This window comes from Monodelphis domestica, chromosome 7, assembly GCF_027887165.1.
Source record: "Monodelphis domestica isolate mMonDom1 chromosome 7, mMonDom1.pri, whole genome shotgun sequence".
NCBI classification, from domain to species: domain Eukaryota; kingdom Metazoa; phylum Chordata; class Mammalia; order Didelphimorphia; family Didelphidae; genus Monodelphis; species Monodelphis domestica.
The window spans coordinates 252,227,572-252,242,977 of record NC_077233.1 but is presented as its reverse complement, the minus strand read 5'-3'; the positions used below and the strand labels follow the sequence as shown (position 1 = coordinate 252,242,977).

General features: G+C 34.3%; 1 protein-coding gene across 24 annotated transcripts in view; it reads right to left on the bottom strand.

Moving 5' to 3' along the window:
- ELAVL2 (ELAV like RNA binding protein 2) overlaps window positions 1–15,406 on the bottom strand; it is a 203,631-nt gene that overhangs the window by 115,312 nt on the left and 72,913 nt on the right. For 7 of the 24 annotated variants that reach the window (XM_056806658.1, XM_056806651.1, XM_056806653.1 and 4 more), the window contains exons 2-3: window positions 6,412–6,502; window positions 3,330–3,573 (exon numbers count right to left, since the gene is read on the bottom strand). In XM_056806658.1, coding sequence (XP_056662636.1) covers window positions 3,330–3,573; window positions 6,412–6,483 — 316 coding nt within the window. In that variant the 5' untranslated portion in view covers window positions 6,484–6,502. Of the gene's footprint in view, window positions 1–3,329; window positions 3,574–6,411; window positions 6,503–7,801; window positions 7,894–15,406 lie in introns of those variants that run through there. The other 17 variants (XM_007498079.3, XM_056806662.1, XM_007498080.3 and 14 more) reach the window with 8 other exon arrangements.

The window sequence follows — 15,406 nt, the reverse complement described above, 5'->3', positions numbered from 1 at the left end:
GAGGACAAGGACCTAGAAGGATCTTTGGAGGAATGAAAGTAAATTCAGATGGAACAAAAGAGCATTCTTCAATTATTTTGAGGACTGCCAAATGGAAAAGAAATTAAATTAAATTTCTCCTCTATGGCCCCAGAAGGCAGAAACAGTGGTATAAGTTTCAGACACTGGTCCAATGTAAGGAAGAACTGAAGCTGCCCTTCATTGTGCTACTAGGAAAAGGTTGTGGTCAATGACACCATCAAGACAATTCTTACACAGGCAAAGTTTGGACAAGATAACCTTTGAATTCTATTCAACTCTTGTTCTTTTAGAAAACAACTGTAGAAAAAAGGGGAGGGAAAGAGTAGGAATTCTGTAAACACGGAAAAATACTTAAATAAAAAAAATTTTAAGGAAAAAACTGTAGAAGTAAGGATTATTAAGTAAATATGGCTTGAACAGATAGCTACCAAGAAAAACATCATAAAAGCATAAACTTTTAAGTTACAAGTTTGGACCCCATGAATCTACTAATTCCTGGGGGGAAGCATTTCTTTCTGGTGAACCTGTTTGCCTCAGTTTTTTCCTACTTATAATAGTAAGAATAATAGCACCCACCTCTACGGGTTGTTTTAAGTTTTAAGATAATAACTGCAATTTGCTCAGCACAGTGCCTAGCACATAAGTAAGCACTATATAAATTAAAGCTATTACTATCATAGCTATTATTATTTTTGAGGAAATGATAACCACCTTAAAGAAAGGATGGTTAGTTTACTAAAATAACTAATTTACTAAACTTTTCCAGCATGGCAAGATAAACAATTGAGAAATTTTATAAAATATTGATGAGACTTTGAGATGCTTAATGCTCTAGGTAATATAGACCTATGATTAAGAAGATAATGGGATGGGAGGGGAAATCAGGTAAACTAGATAAATGACCAAGATGCCTTTTTCTTTTCTCTCCTCCCTGACACAAACTCCTTTACATATTGAACAAAAGCTATTAAATTTCCCTGCCACAGGGAATCTTGTTATTTTTATTATTATTATTATATATTATTTTTGTTATTATAATCTTATTATCTTTATTATTAAATAAATTCCTAATCATTTCTACACATGTTTATGAGTTGTGAACTATTTCCCCTACTAATATTCCCAAATATTTCTAGAAATCTTTTTCTGAGATTGCAAGTTACTTATTTCTCATTCTCTCTCCTTTTTATAATAAAAAAAAAAACCAACAAGATCAATAGACCTATATATCATAAAAGTCAGGACTAAAGGGAAAAAAATACTATTAATAAAGGAATGTTTTAAATGGCATGGGAGAAATTAAAAATCCCCCTCTGCAACTCTCTCCCCATTCCTGCCCACTTCCACGTGGAATAATATCATTCTTTTAAAGTCTGAAAATTTTCTGAGAACATTGGTATGTTTCTAGAAGAGACAAAACTCCGATTTTGACAAATACTAAGCAGAAGGCAAACATCTTCAAAAGGTCACTGTTTACTAACTCATTCTATCTGATGTTCAGAGTTTAGAGAATTTTTATATACATTAAGTGTTTAAAGAATGTATAGAAATTTTAAAAAACTTACTGAAGCTCAAAGCACAAGTACTTCTTAAGCCAATTTTCATGGTCTATATTAAAAGAAGTTAAATGGTGCCAATATACAAACTTGGGAAAGGATCTTTTAAAACAGGCACTACTTCTCTGTGTAGGCTGCCTCTTCCATTGTATTATAATGTACACTCTAATAATGGGGAATATGTTCAACCTTTGGCATTCAGCTGGCCATGGCACTAAAGCTAAAATTTTTGAAAGCAACCTAAGACTATAGAATGAGAATCACAATGAATATATTGTTATATGTATGCAAACTGGCAGCAGAAAGAGAGAAAGGGAGTCAGAGATTTGGAACTTAGTTGTCTTTTTTTTTTTAGGTAGATTTAAAAGATTCATATCTTCTCTGTTCTATTCATATTCTTCATTTTGATGTCCTTTTGCTTTGCCAGAGACTGATAGGAAAAGATGTTTTGGTGGCTATACCTCACTTAATTTTCTCTTTCTTCTGAACATCCAAGAGAGAAAAATAAGGAAGAGAAGAGAAGAGAATTAACTCTCCATTTCTTTGGAATCTGATGAAATTTCAAGATACTCCATGCTCTTGCTCTCTGTTTTTCATTTTTACTTCCTGTTGCCAATGTTTTGATTGTTTTACTAGTAAAATAATCACAGGAAGATAGACATGCAAATAAAGTAAAAGTTAAATTTTACCAATTAAAAAAAATTTAATAGTTCAAGTAAAAGTTTTGAGAAGAATCTGACTGGACTATCTGGGAGCTTTTCAATGATTTTATCATTTTTAGAGTCATGCTTGATTTTATCTCTTAATATTCTTGGTCTATTTATACCCTGTACACATGAACGGTATCGTATCTCAAAGAAATGGTAATGGAAAACTTAATTTATTTGGCTTTCCAGTTCTTTATTTAAGCTAGAGGAAAATAAAAATTAATCCCCTGATGGCTTGCAAAATTCTGTCCTCCTCCCCTGCCCTTTTCCCTCTACAAGTACTTCCCTCTTCCTAACTTAATGAGGGCCTAGAGTGGGGGGAAGACCCCCAGAGAAGCAAAAGGCAGTTACTAAGAAGCTACAACAATCACAGAATCTAGAAATACAGAAGCAAAAAACACATGGAAGAAGAGGATGTTACTTCAGTCAGGAAATAGTGTACAGTTTCATCTGTTCCTGCTAAATAATGTCTGAGGTGAAAGCATTCATGCAGCATTTTCCCAGAATTAAGTTAAGCAGTATTTTTAATGTGACAACTGAAGAGCTAACTAAATGCAAATCAAATCAAATTAATATTTATTGTTCAGCGACTTTATACAAAAGCAAAATAAATGTTTCCATATGCCTTTAACTCATATATTACCAAATATGGAATAGAGATCCAAGAAGACTCTTTTTTTTTAAAAAGATGGACAAAACATGCACATCCTTAAGCAAAAATCCGACTTGCCAAGTTCAAAAAGAAAGGCTGGGCAATGTAACAACTTTTTCCTCCCCTTGTAAGCATATCCTTATTATTTATTTTGGAAGATATTAAGGCCCAATTAATACAAATGCAGTTTAATTTTAATCCTCTTAAAAGTAGGGAAACTAAATAGCCATTCTCCTGAATTTGATGCCATTGATACACAGTCAGGAATGAAGAGATTAGCTAAATTGTGCAAAATTTAAGCATGACACGACTAACAAGCAGGTGAGGCTAAAGTCCTACCACCTCCAAAGATACTCTTCCAACAGGAAGCAAGCTATATAACTAGGTACGTACCTGTTATTTTGTCCCTTACGAGCTTACAGGACTCTATTTCGCCAATGCTCCCAAAGAGGCTTTTCAGCTCCTCCTGAGTCATGTTCTGAGGAAGGTAGTTGACTATTAAATTGGTCTTGCTATCCTCTGTGTTCCCAGAGTCAACTGGTGATGAGCAGTTGTTGTTTATGGTGGTTGGACCATTCGCTGTGTTATTGCAAGTTGGCCCATTAGACAGTTGTGTTTCCATGGCAGCAATTACCTGCTAAAAACAGAGAAAATAAGAAATGTCAGAATTCATATTTCACAATCTATTAAAAGAGATTCCAGCCAAGAATTTAAAGACATGTCACTAAACACAAGTTGTACTGTCAGAATTACAATAAAGCCTCTACTAGACCACAACACCCACACTTTAACTCCCATTAATATATGGAAATATACTTTTAGCATCACATATTATTGCAATATAGATATGTGCATTGTTGCGCATGCATATAATCCTAAATGAAACATTCTCTATCACATTCTGGATCTATTTAGATCCCCCTACTCACCTGGAACTTCCACGGACTTCAGGTCAAGTTTGTTGTGCCTAAGCACACAGATTTGAACCCCATACTACTGATGCGTGGTGTAATGTGCTGCAAAAAACCTCCTAGCCTAAGGAGAATTGGATGTACTCCTTAGAATTTTAACTCTCAAACACTAACATCTATAAGCTTAAAAATCAAAGAGGAAATGCACAATTTTGTTAACATGTACTGTTTTGGTTACATATTGGTAAGTTTTTGATTGACAGAATTCTATAACTATCCTGCCTATGAGTTGAGAGGAAGAAAAATCATGGATGTCATCTGTTAGGCAGTGGAATAGCATCTGAATGAAAGTTTGGGAATGAAACTATGGAATACTGTTTTCACTTTATTAAATTACTACTAGGCCATTCTCTCCAACCATTTGAGCTAAGGAAAAAAAAATACCACTTAGTAATTCTCAACCACCAGGTTAGTGGCAACAGATCTACTACAGTATCAAAATAAAATCTCTACAGAAAATTGGCATTTTGGCTTGACACTAGTAAAACTGTGTAGCTCACTCACACATAAAAGAAAAAACACAATGAAAACAAATCAACTTTTGAAAATGACCAGCTCAAGCAATTCTAACTTGAGCCATGCTTAAAATAAGGTTAGTAAAAGACAACTACAAACTTCAAATATGCTAGACAAATAAATGTCAGTGTTGGCCAATAGGGACCCAGACTAATAAGGATACGCTAAAAATTAACAAGGTCTAGCATTCATAGCATCCAACCTGTAACTCTTCATACAGAAGAGTAACAAACCACAATCCTAAATTTTCCAAAAAGTCTTAAGATACCCTAAAACAAAAGGATTAAATTTTTAGGGTTCTGAAAATCTGAAGTTTTATTGCAAATGTTGCCCATCCAAAGACATTATCAATAAAATATCTAGTCTCCACAGAGAAACAACCTCTAAAAAGACAGTCATTCTAAAATAGTGGGGATTTTAATTTGTAATATCTTAATATTAAAAAAATAAGAAGAAATGGCAATAAAGGAGGATGTCTTAGAATAAGAGAAGGAAAGAAGAAAAAGTTATAAGGGGAAGACAAAAGTAGTTTTAAATTATCATACCTAAAAAATTTTTAAGGGAATACACCAATGAATAAGCAAAACATTCATTATGTCCAAGTAGGCCTTAAAGAACAAGTGGACTGGCCTAGAATCAATAATGCTGTAATTAAAGAGGAATTGAAACCAGTCTACTTCTGTGACACTGGATAAATTTCAATACCTCCAAACTTTTATTTTCTCTCTTCCAACAAGGGAATTCTATCATCTATCATATATACTTCCTTCACAGGGATATTGAGGATAGGAAAAACAAAACAAAACAACAAATAGGAAGCATCTGAAATATGTTAAGGAGACTTAAGGAGAACAGGATACTATACTACATTAATTAAGCTGTGTTTTTTAGAATAAAATGTAACAAATTTGTTTAAAATGGGGAAAGTATAATTGTCTTCCTAAGAAATTCTAATCAATACAATTTTGCAAAACAATACTATCATTCCAAACTGCCCCAAAGTACTTTTTCTACATGCCATTCCTCCCACAAAAGACATTTTTGATGGGTTAACCCTTTTCTTTCAGGTTAACCCTTTCCTTTAATCTAGCAAACCAATGAACTTCAGAAAAAGAATGACCAAGGCCAATTAAAAAAACAACAACAAAAACAAAACAAACAAAAAACCCACCTGCTGTTCCTGTGTTAGTTTATGGGAAAGAACTATGGGGCCCCAAATGTTAGATTCTGTCTAAAGCTCACTGGGACAGTGTTTAAAATATAAAGTATTCATTGATTGAAATTAGCAGGATTTAGCAAGGACAACAAACAATCCATACTTAATTGCACAATTATTTTCATGTTCAGGTGGCAAGAATGAGATCCTAAGCCAACATTCAAGTGAACAGCTGCAGTAGGCTGTGCACGCTGAAAATTACAGCATTTCTCAGCTATAGAACCATCTGCTCAGAATAAAATGATACTAATGTGCTATATTTTACAAATAATGCATATTCCATTGATAGGCTCAACACAACTGTTCACAGAATGAGAACTTGTTCAGCAGTTATTGGGCAAATGATTTTCAGCCATAATTTTTTTTAAATAATTTCAATAGTTTTTAAACCATCAGGATTTGTCAATAACCTCAAAATTTAGTAACCAAAAAAATACATAGTGAAACAGAATGCAAGTTACTGTAACTTAGTATTCAGACCATACCAAAACTTTTTTGTTCAAAACTTTCCACTCTTTTCTTTGAATCTGCACCAAAACCTAATTCAGATTACAAGTTATACAAAGTGTGGTTCTAATTCTACATTTATCACCATATTAAAAATTGCAATGTGCTCAAAATCCTAAGCAAGGCCATACAACATGGGCTGAAATGTAAGAATAGACATACATAGTATGCGCCAAATGAAAGATTCAAGTGTTTGGTATGGCCTCAGCACTACTGCAACATGCTAAAAAAGTAGCCTACAGAATTTAAGAAAAATCCCACAGACCCCAGTCCAAGGCTCTGCTGCCCACGAACCACTTCTAAGCAGAGAAGCCACATCACACAGTCTGACTGCCATGTTAGTTTGGAGTTGCCGTCTGCAATATGGACACAAAAAGTACCGTATGTTAGATTAGCAAGATAATGCAACAAATCAGTTTGTACAAATTTACAGTAATTGTATTTATATTCCCAGCACGTCCATGCAGTGTGGCTTAATTGAATTTGAGGCAATTCCAATCTAATCTTTCCAAATTCGGTTTAATGTGTAGTTTTCTTGCACAAAAATAAGCATTTTAATTAAGAGCCTGATTTAAAAGTAGTATTAACTAGTTATCTTGGCAACTATCCTGACGCGCTACCTTAAACAACATCTAGATGTATCGTGTGCTACTCTCTATAGTTGTAGAATGTAAAAGGGGGAAAGTAATGTGCATGATTTTTAATTTTACAATGATGAAGGTGGTTGGCCATGCAGTTTTGTGAAGTTTCTCTGGAAACATTCTTAAAAGCTCTCCCACCTGTCCCCCCAATACTGAAAGGGCATTAAGAAAACAGTTATGGGAAGAAGAGGATATAGTGTTCCATTAGACAACAATCTTCTTTTGGTCCTGGGACTTAAAATTAAAAGTGAACTGAAACCCTGTGAAGACATTTTTGCCGCTATAATCAAACTGATTTCTTTTAACAATTTCACTGAGAATTATTCACATATACCGAGAGACAGACAGTAAAACCAGCATCTTTCAATTGGAATAACTGGACCAAAAAATAGGAATGTTTAGAGTAACGCTTGACTTGGATATCAGCTTCGTCCCTGAACGCACCAAGTGAACATTTTTTAATATGTAAATTGCAAACCCAGCACGATTGGAAATTAGCACTGCTATGAGGCCTCCAATATAGTTAATGGGCCATTTAGAACTTATTACAACTTTCCCAGATACTAAACAGAGCCACAATATTGACACAAAATCCCAATACCACTCTCTTTTGGCCACCCAGCTGTTCTAACGTAGGCCCACTTTTGACTGCTATAATTCAGAAACAATAGCCTAGGAACATCAGGGCTTGGCCCAAGATGTCCTGGAGCAATATAAAAGAGGACTACAAACTCCCTTAATATATGAGCACAGAACATGACTTTTCAACACATAAATACACACAAAAATATGGACATACATACATACATATACATAGGTGAAAACACACAAACAAAATGAAAAACTGCAGCCTGTATGTATGTGTGTATTATACATATATACACATGTAAAATATATATGATTTTACCATTGCTCAAAAATATTACAATCTAACATTTTCTCCATTCCATTTTTAATAGCTAAAATAACTTTAAAACCCATTTCCCACCCTGGAAACCTGGGAATTTTTCTTACTTATGTTTTATAGAGGCCGCTTGACATAGTGGAAAAAGAGCTGACCTCAAAAACCAGGCCGACCTTGGGTTTTAAGTCCTTCCTCTGACACAAATTGCCTTTGTGACACCAGGCAAGTCACTTAGTCATTTAACCCTTTAATGTCCTGGGCAACTTTCTAAGTTGCTAAACATTATAGAAGAGATAGGGTGGTAGGGGGAATTTCCCCACCGAGGCTCCTATTCTTATGTTTCATATGATTGTAAGAGATATCATGAACAATTTTTAGCATATTCTCTCCCTTCTACCCAAATCCTCAGAGAAATGTATCTGATCTATGATATATTAAAGAAATTAAAGCCTGAACCTGTTAAAAGAACTGTAGAAAATACTAATTATATACATAATGTGATAAAGCAAGCACTAATTGTGTTAGGCTGCCTAATAGGCACATATTGATATTTAGAAGAGTAGAATAAAGAGAGATTCCAACTCCAAGCTTAATATTTGCTTTATATTTGCTTAATGCTTTACTATTTGTAAAATGCACTTACATTAACATTCTGCTTCACCTTGACAACAACGCTATGGATATAGATCATTTTGAAGATGGGGGAAACTGGGCCTTAGAAAAGTTAACTTATCCCGAGATCACAGAACTAGATAATGTCTAGCATATAAAACTAATTATTCCAAGTTTTCAGCCCAGTCTCTTATTAATGCACAAAATACATAATCTAAACATCTATAGAAGTTAAAAGCCTAATTATTTGACAGTAAGTCTCACAGGTTCATGAAATAGAAACAGATTAAATTTAGGACCCCAGGTTTTATTCCTTATGTAATAAAAACTAATGAGCTAATTTTGACACCTCTTTTGGATGGGTCAATATACGTGAAGAATAATTTCACTGTACCATATGAAGGCTGTGAAAAAAGGATTTTGCTGTATTTATACATTTTATGCACGCCAAACAGTCCTTCGGATCTAGTTAGACCTGTACCTTTATTGGAAGTTATAAATAAATTGCTCACATGAGTCTTACCTTTATCCTGGCCAAAAATTCTAAGTTACTAAAAATGCAAAGCTCCGTCCCCTTCACTAAAGGACATGAGATTTCATTCTCCTGAATCTACCATCGGTAACATTGCAGCATAGTCTATATATAGCTTCCTTTGGCTCTAAAATTCTTTGCAAGAAAGAACAACTGTATTTCGAGTTAATGTTTTAAGGAGTCAGGTATCATCAATGCAAGGATCTGCTGAAGAAAATAAAAATGTCCCCAACAGCTTGATAGATGGGCTTCTAATTTCTGTGGCCAAGAAAAAAACGAAAACAACCGTGGTAGTCAACATTCGAGTTGCTACATCTTTCAGGGCTAAGCTATACTGGTCCTTAGTAGATACAAAATCCATCACTGGAACTGTACTTGAAATCATTTCAGCTTCCTTACATTCACATGATCTAGTATCAGATTAAGGCTTTGGTGTCTGACTTCACTAGTACATTGCCATTAAAGTATTGAAAAAATATTGTTGAACAACATATTGCCTTTAAAAAATTATAAATCAATTTTTTGGGGGTGGGAGGGAGCAAGCAGAAGGAAAGGCCGTCTATACCTTTTTATCTCCCTCAACACATTTTCACAAAACAGGAGCATAGCCTGAGCCATGGTAGAAAATGGTCATTTGATATGGGAAACAAGGGTGGTTTGAGGAGGAGAAAACTGACTGAGGACTTATTTTGTCCAATGAGAAAGCTAAAAGGGCTGCATGAATTTTGAGAGATCACCTATATCTAACCCTTTTAACTTCTATATGTGGAAGCAATAAAGGCCAAGTGGTCTGCCATTGGTAACTCTTACAACAAGGACCAAGACCCCAAAAGAATACAAGTACCTTGAAACTCATTTTGGTCTTTATAGCTGTAGCACCTAGTCCTATGCTTGCCACATAGTAGGCATTTAATAAGTGCTCACTTGACCCTTTGAGACCAGTGCTTCTCCTTTCACTTTTCTAAGAATAACTTTAAAAGATAATGCTTATGATGCTATTTTTGTAATACTGTAATTTCAGAAGGGAGGGGGAAGTTATTACTTGGCTTCCAATATGTGGGAGTTGAAAACCATGGGGCAAAGAAACATAATTCAAATACTCTGAATAGGATGCATAAGTATAATGGATGTCACTCCTTAAGCTTCAGATGAAAAAAGCCAAACCAGGCTCTTCCCTTTCTGGCTAAAATGTGTAACTTCAGGAAAAAGACAGAAACAAGCCCACAATAGGCAACTGAGTTTCAAAGTCCCTAATTCTATTATAAAATACAATTTTTTAGATCATTAAATATCAAGAAAGGAAAAGAAGTGTTTAACATCTTGAGAACTTTTTTAAATTAAAAAACAAACAAACACCTTGTCAGTGTTCATTCATCATTCAGAGTCCTCTTAGTCCTCCAACCAAAGGGTACTGATTATAACTGGAGAAAAGAATGACACTCAAATAATCTACCAAGTATTCATTGGCTTTTCCCCCAGTCTACCTCCCCCCACACACACAAATGATGGGAAAAATGAGTAATTTTAATTTTCAGCATACTCTATCTGCTCCACTGGGATCATATTTCTGGCTAATAATGGAATTACAAAGGAAATAATTTATCTCTTTGTGTTGCAAGTTGTATGTTTTTAATATTCCAAAGGCATTTCAGATCAAATTGATCTCTAAAAAGGGAAGCCAAGGTCAAAATCTGAAAATAAAGTGCAATTACAAATGAAGCCTTACTTAGCATAGAGATACACATCTATAAGTCATTTATGCCTGGCTTCAGGAATCTGGTAGCAGCAAAGAATGGGAATGCAAGAAAAGAAAGAAAGGTCTCATTTCTGTCTTTAAAAAAATTACCAAAACTTTCACCAAAATAAGTGAATCTGAATCCTCTTCAATTCAGATTTAAATTTGTTTCAAGAAATAAGAAAATAAAAATGATACCATTTGTCTAAAAGCATTCAAGGTAAAATAAACATGAGGGTTGAGACCTGGACAAAACCATTTTACTGTGACATTTATTTGCATTTACAAATTCTCATCAAATTGAATTTCACACTAGGACAACAGAAAGTAATTTTTAAAAAACGCTCTCCCCCAACTCCAATTGGCCACTTTAAAGTTCAAATAAAAGATGAAATCAAGGCCAAAGTCTCTGAATCTTCAAGAACCAAACCTATACACTTATATGCCACATGGGTTGCAGAAAAGGAGATTGGCCTCATCATAGCAAAGACCAAGTGCTACACTGTTATTATGAAGAAGACAGAAAAATATCCCAGAGTTTTCAGATCTATTACAGAGAAATAAATGGAAGACTTGGAAATTACTACAAAAGATTATCATACTTCATTAAAGAGATTATTTATATGGACAACAGAGATCATGGGCAATAATGAAGTTAAATTTTTAAAAATGATCAAATTAACTATATGTCCTAAAAATGAAGCTTGCCTTTTTTACATTTTATTTTTAAATTATTATTTCTTTCTTTGGAGAGGGATATGATTAGTAGATAAAAGGCACCAGTAATGCTCTAAGAATTCTGAGCAAACAATAAGTCTGAGGAATATAATAAAAAGAATTTCTATAGACCCATGTTTTGTCTCTCCATCCAAATTAGCCCAAAAACCATCAAAAAAAAAAACCACCCTTACCTTCCATCTTGGAATCAATATTGTGTATTGGGGTTCCAAGGCAGAAGAGCAGTAAGGGCTAGGCAATGGGGGTCAACTGACTTGCCCAAGGTCATACAGGACAAAAACTACTTTTTAAGAAAGTATGATTCTCATTTCAATGAACTAGGCAGTTAAGGATGCTTCAAAGAAATTGGAATTATGGCATGGTGTGAGCATATTCCTGGGTCTCTAAGCACCCCACCTATTCTCTGAAGACAAAGTTGACCTTTTTACATTTCCAAGCCTCTCACAAAGAATCTCAACCAAGCCCTCTAATAGGAGGGTGAGCTTTTTGCATCCCTACAAAGTTCCTAACCTCTATATTTTTAACCCTAAAGTCAACAGGGCTACAAAAAGGACAAAGAAATAAGACTGGAATGGCTGGAGTCATGCCAAAAGGAATCATGGTGGAACGCATGTCTTGGTAGCTAGTTATCACTTCACTCGCAGGTCTCGTCATGAGGCAGTACACCACAGCTGTCCTCCAGCCCACTGAAAAAATTCCTTGGGTTTCATGAGCTCCACATAGAGCTTGTACAGAGATTTAGGGAAATCCCTCAGTGCTCTACTAGAGACAGGCGTAGGCAGCAGGAACTAAAGATTCATTTAGGAATGAACCTCATGAATCTCAGTATTTATGCACTGCTCCAGGTTAGTCTTATATATATATATATATATATATACACACATACATATACATATACACACACACACACACACACACACATACACACACAAAAAGGTAGAAGCAGCAAGAGGTAGCAAGTGAGTTAATGCACGGTCATATTCAAAGGCATCAGTGATCCAAGTCAAGGTTTGAATGGCTCTTTGGCACCATGATTATAAAATTCTCCATCGAGGGCTTTACAACTTTTATACTAATTTCTTGAGGGGAAAGGGGTTAACAATCATTTATAGGAAGGGATTCGGAATGCACAAATATATATATATATATACTTTTTATCTCCCCTGATAAGAATATAAAATCCTAGAGAGTAGGACATCATTTGCTCTTTGTATTTCTATCTCTAGCATGATATCTAGCATGTAATAGGTGCCTAATCGATGTCTGCTATTGCGATTAATGTAAAAATAAAATAGGAGAATGAAAATGTCCTCCTCGTTAAGGAGTTTACATTCTGATTGGAGACCCCACTTGGCAGTGAATTCTTTGTGGTTCCAACAACTGTGAATTAGGTGTTTTAAATGTAGTAAGTTGAGTCATGGTGTGGCAGCAACACCCTGAGAGCCATTCTAGTACAGCTGCATATCGCCAATGGGAGGTTTCTAGGAAGGTCACAGGCCCTACTTCGATTCGATTCAAACAGACTAAGTCCTTAATCTGTGAACCTACAAAGCTTTTTTTGTTTGTTTGTTTATTTCAATCAAGCCTTGATTGATAAACTATTACATATGTGAACAAACAGGACCGATTTGTTAGCCACAACATCAATTCAATTAACATGCAAAAAAAAAAAAGTTAAGTGAAATAGATCACAACATTCATGTCTACCAACCAGCACTTGATCTCCTTGGAGGAAAGGCCACTTAAGAAACCAAAGAGACTTGAGTGTGTGTGGAGGCAAAGCAAAATGAATCAGATGCTCTTAAGGAATAGCATCATTAAAGTAAGTAGGGTCGTAGTAGCAGTAGTAGTAAAGGAAGGATTTCTGATTCAACTCTGTACTTAAGTTAGAACCCATTGGCAAAGACGGATTCCAGCCAAACCTTTTTTTCTACCTTCCATCATAACTATCACCTTTCTGCCTGAATTTAGTTACATTACTTATCCTTCTTTTACAATATGGCACAATTTTAATTGGCCATTCAATTTGGCTACTTACTGAAAGCAACTCTCAAGATATTTTAATCTCTTTATTAAACTCTTAATCTCCAAATCATGACATAAGATAAATTATGTCATTAATTATTTGTTTGTACACATTTATTTGTCTGCCTTAAACTATGAGGTCCTCAAGGACAAGAATATCTTTTGATTCTTTTTGTATTGAAGGACTTAGTGTAACACCTGCCATACAGAAGGCACTTAAATGTTTATGGACTAATAAATTACTTTCAGGGAATTTTCTACAGAGTAAATGTCATTCAAGGTGGTTGATTTTGGATAGCTTCAATCTTCAAGGGTTGCACTTTTTCATCTTGTATCTAGATCTTAATAGTCTTACTTTTTGATCCATAACTATCCCTTTGTACACTGCCTACTATGCCAGCATTATATGCAGCATATCAGTCCTTCAATGCTGAAGTGCAGTTAAATATAGCCAATATTCAGAGTTGGATGAATACATGTCTATATTCCCCACTGTCTTCCAACTCTTCCTTCCCTTATTCTAAACACAACACTTCTCTAAATGGTTTCTGGGATAAAATAGCTTGATTAAAATTATTCTGGTTAACTAGGTCATCATCTAACCACAGAGTTTTCAGAAAATAAATAATTCCTCTTCTATGATTCAGAAAGTACAAAAGCTTTTTCAATATCTTCATGGTCATTATCTTTCATTGTAATACAGTTGCTAGAATGGTCTGTTAAAGACAGTTTGTTCAAATGAATGTGGATAACAGTTTATTATATTATCTATTTAATACTCATTTATGGTGGTGACTAGCATCACATCATACTAAATACCTAGCAGTGCCCTAACAGCACATCATAGAGTACCTACTCTAAGTTTACAACTATTATTCTCTGTGGGAACATTTTTTACAGTGATCTCTTTGTGGATACTAACTTTCCTTGAACTACATTGAGATTCTGTCCCACTGGTTCTTCAACACAGAACATTGCAATCAGTAGTCCATAAAAATTTAATAAACACTAGACACTAACATTTCAAAGATAAAAGTGGAAATGATATCTGCCTTCATGGAATTTGCATTCTCTTCTATCAAAGGAAATAACATTTACAAAATTATGTGTGTAGCAACATAATGAAATGTCAATAAGGATGTTCCCAATGTAAATACGATTTGATTTAAGTCACTAGACAAGTCAAGGTTTTTCTACAAAAGGTACAATTTTTATTTTGTACAGTTTTAATAAACGCATTGGACCAATATACGTCATTTTTACAAGGCACATAACAGACATAAATACAGATACAGATAAATGCTTTTATATATGCGTATGCATATGTTTTAATTTTACAACAACAAAAAATAAAAGTGATTGCTTTACTTACCAAATGTAAGTAAAACAAGTATTTGTGAAGTTATTAAGAGACAAATCATCATTAATTCTAAAGGTTAATCATGGCTATTAGGGAATGTTTTTATCATGCTATTAGTCAAATTATTCATAAAAACAGCTAAACATTTTATTCAACTAAAACTCTAAGCTTAATTTTTCTTAAACAAAAATTCCTGGTTTTAATTTTCTTAGCTTTAAAAATGAAATATCTTTTCCCTTTAACTATTTCAGTAAGGAAAAAATAAGAAATTGAAAAGAATTATTCAACTATCACAATATTTACTAGTTAAAATAACTCATATAAAAGTCTAAAATCAACCAAATGTTCTTTTGTTTATCGATAAGCCTGCTTTTAACAGTGACACTTCTTTTAGATAAACTTGGAAATTAAAAAAAAGGAAGAAATGTTGCCCCATAAATAGGGAAAGCTAACTGGTCTGTTTTGGATTTCCTTTTTCTTGTGTTCATTACAAGAGTTTTTTGCCCCTTCCCCTTTTTTACAGAATGTGGGCAAGTGAGAGAAAAAAGCATTTATCACGGTTGAAAAATAAAATTTAATAAATCTTATCAGAAAATATTTCTTTACTGATCTACTCTTTGCCCCCAAATCTGTTCAAGTAGCCATTATGAAGGAGTTACTGCTGGATTCAAGAGCCATACTCAGCTTCTCAGCAGTCAAGTCCAAACCTATCA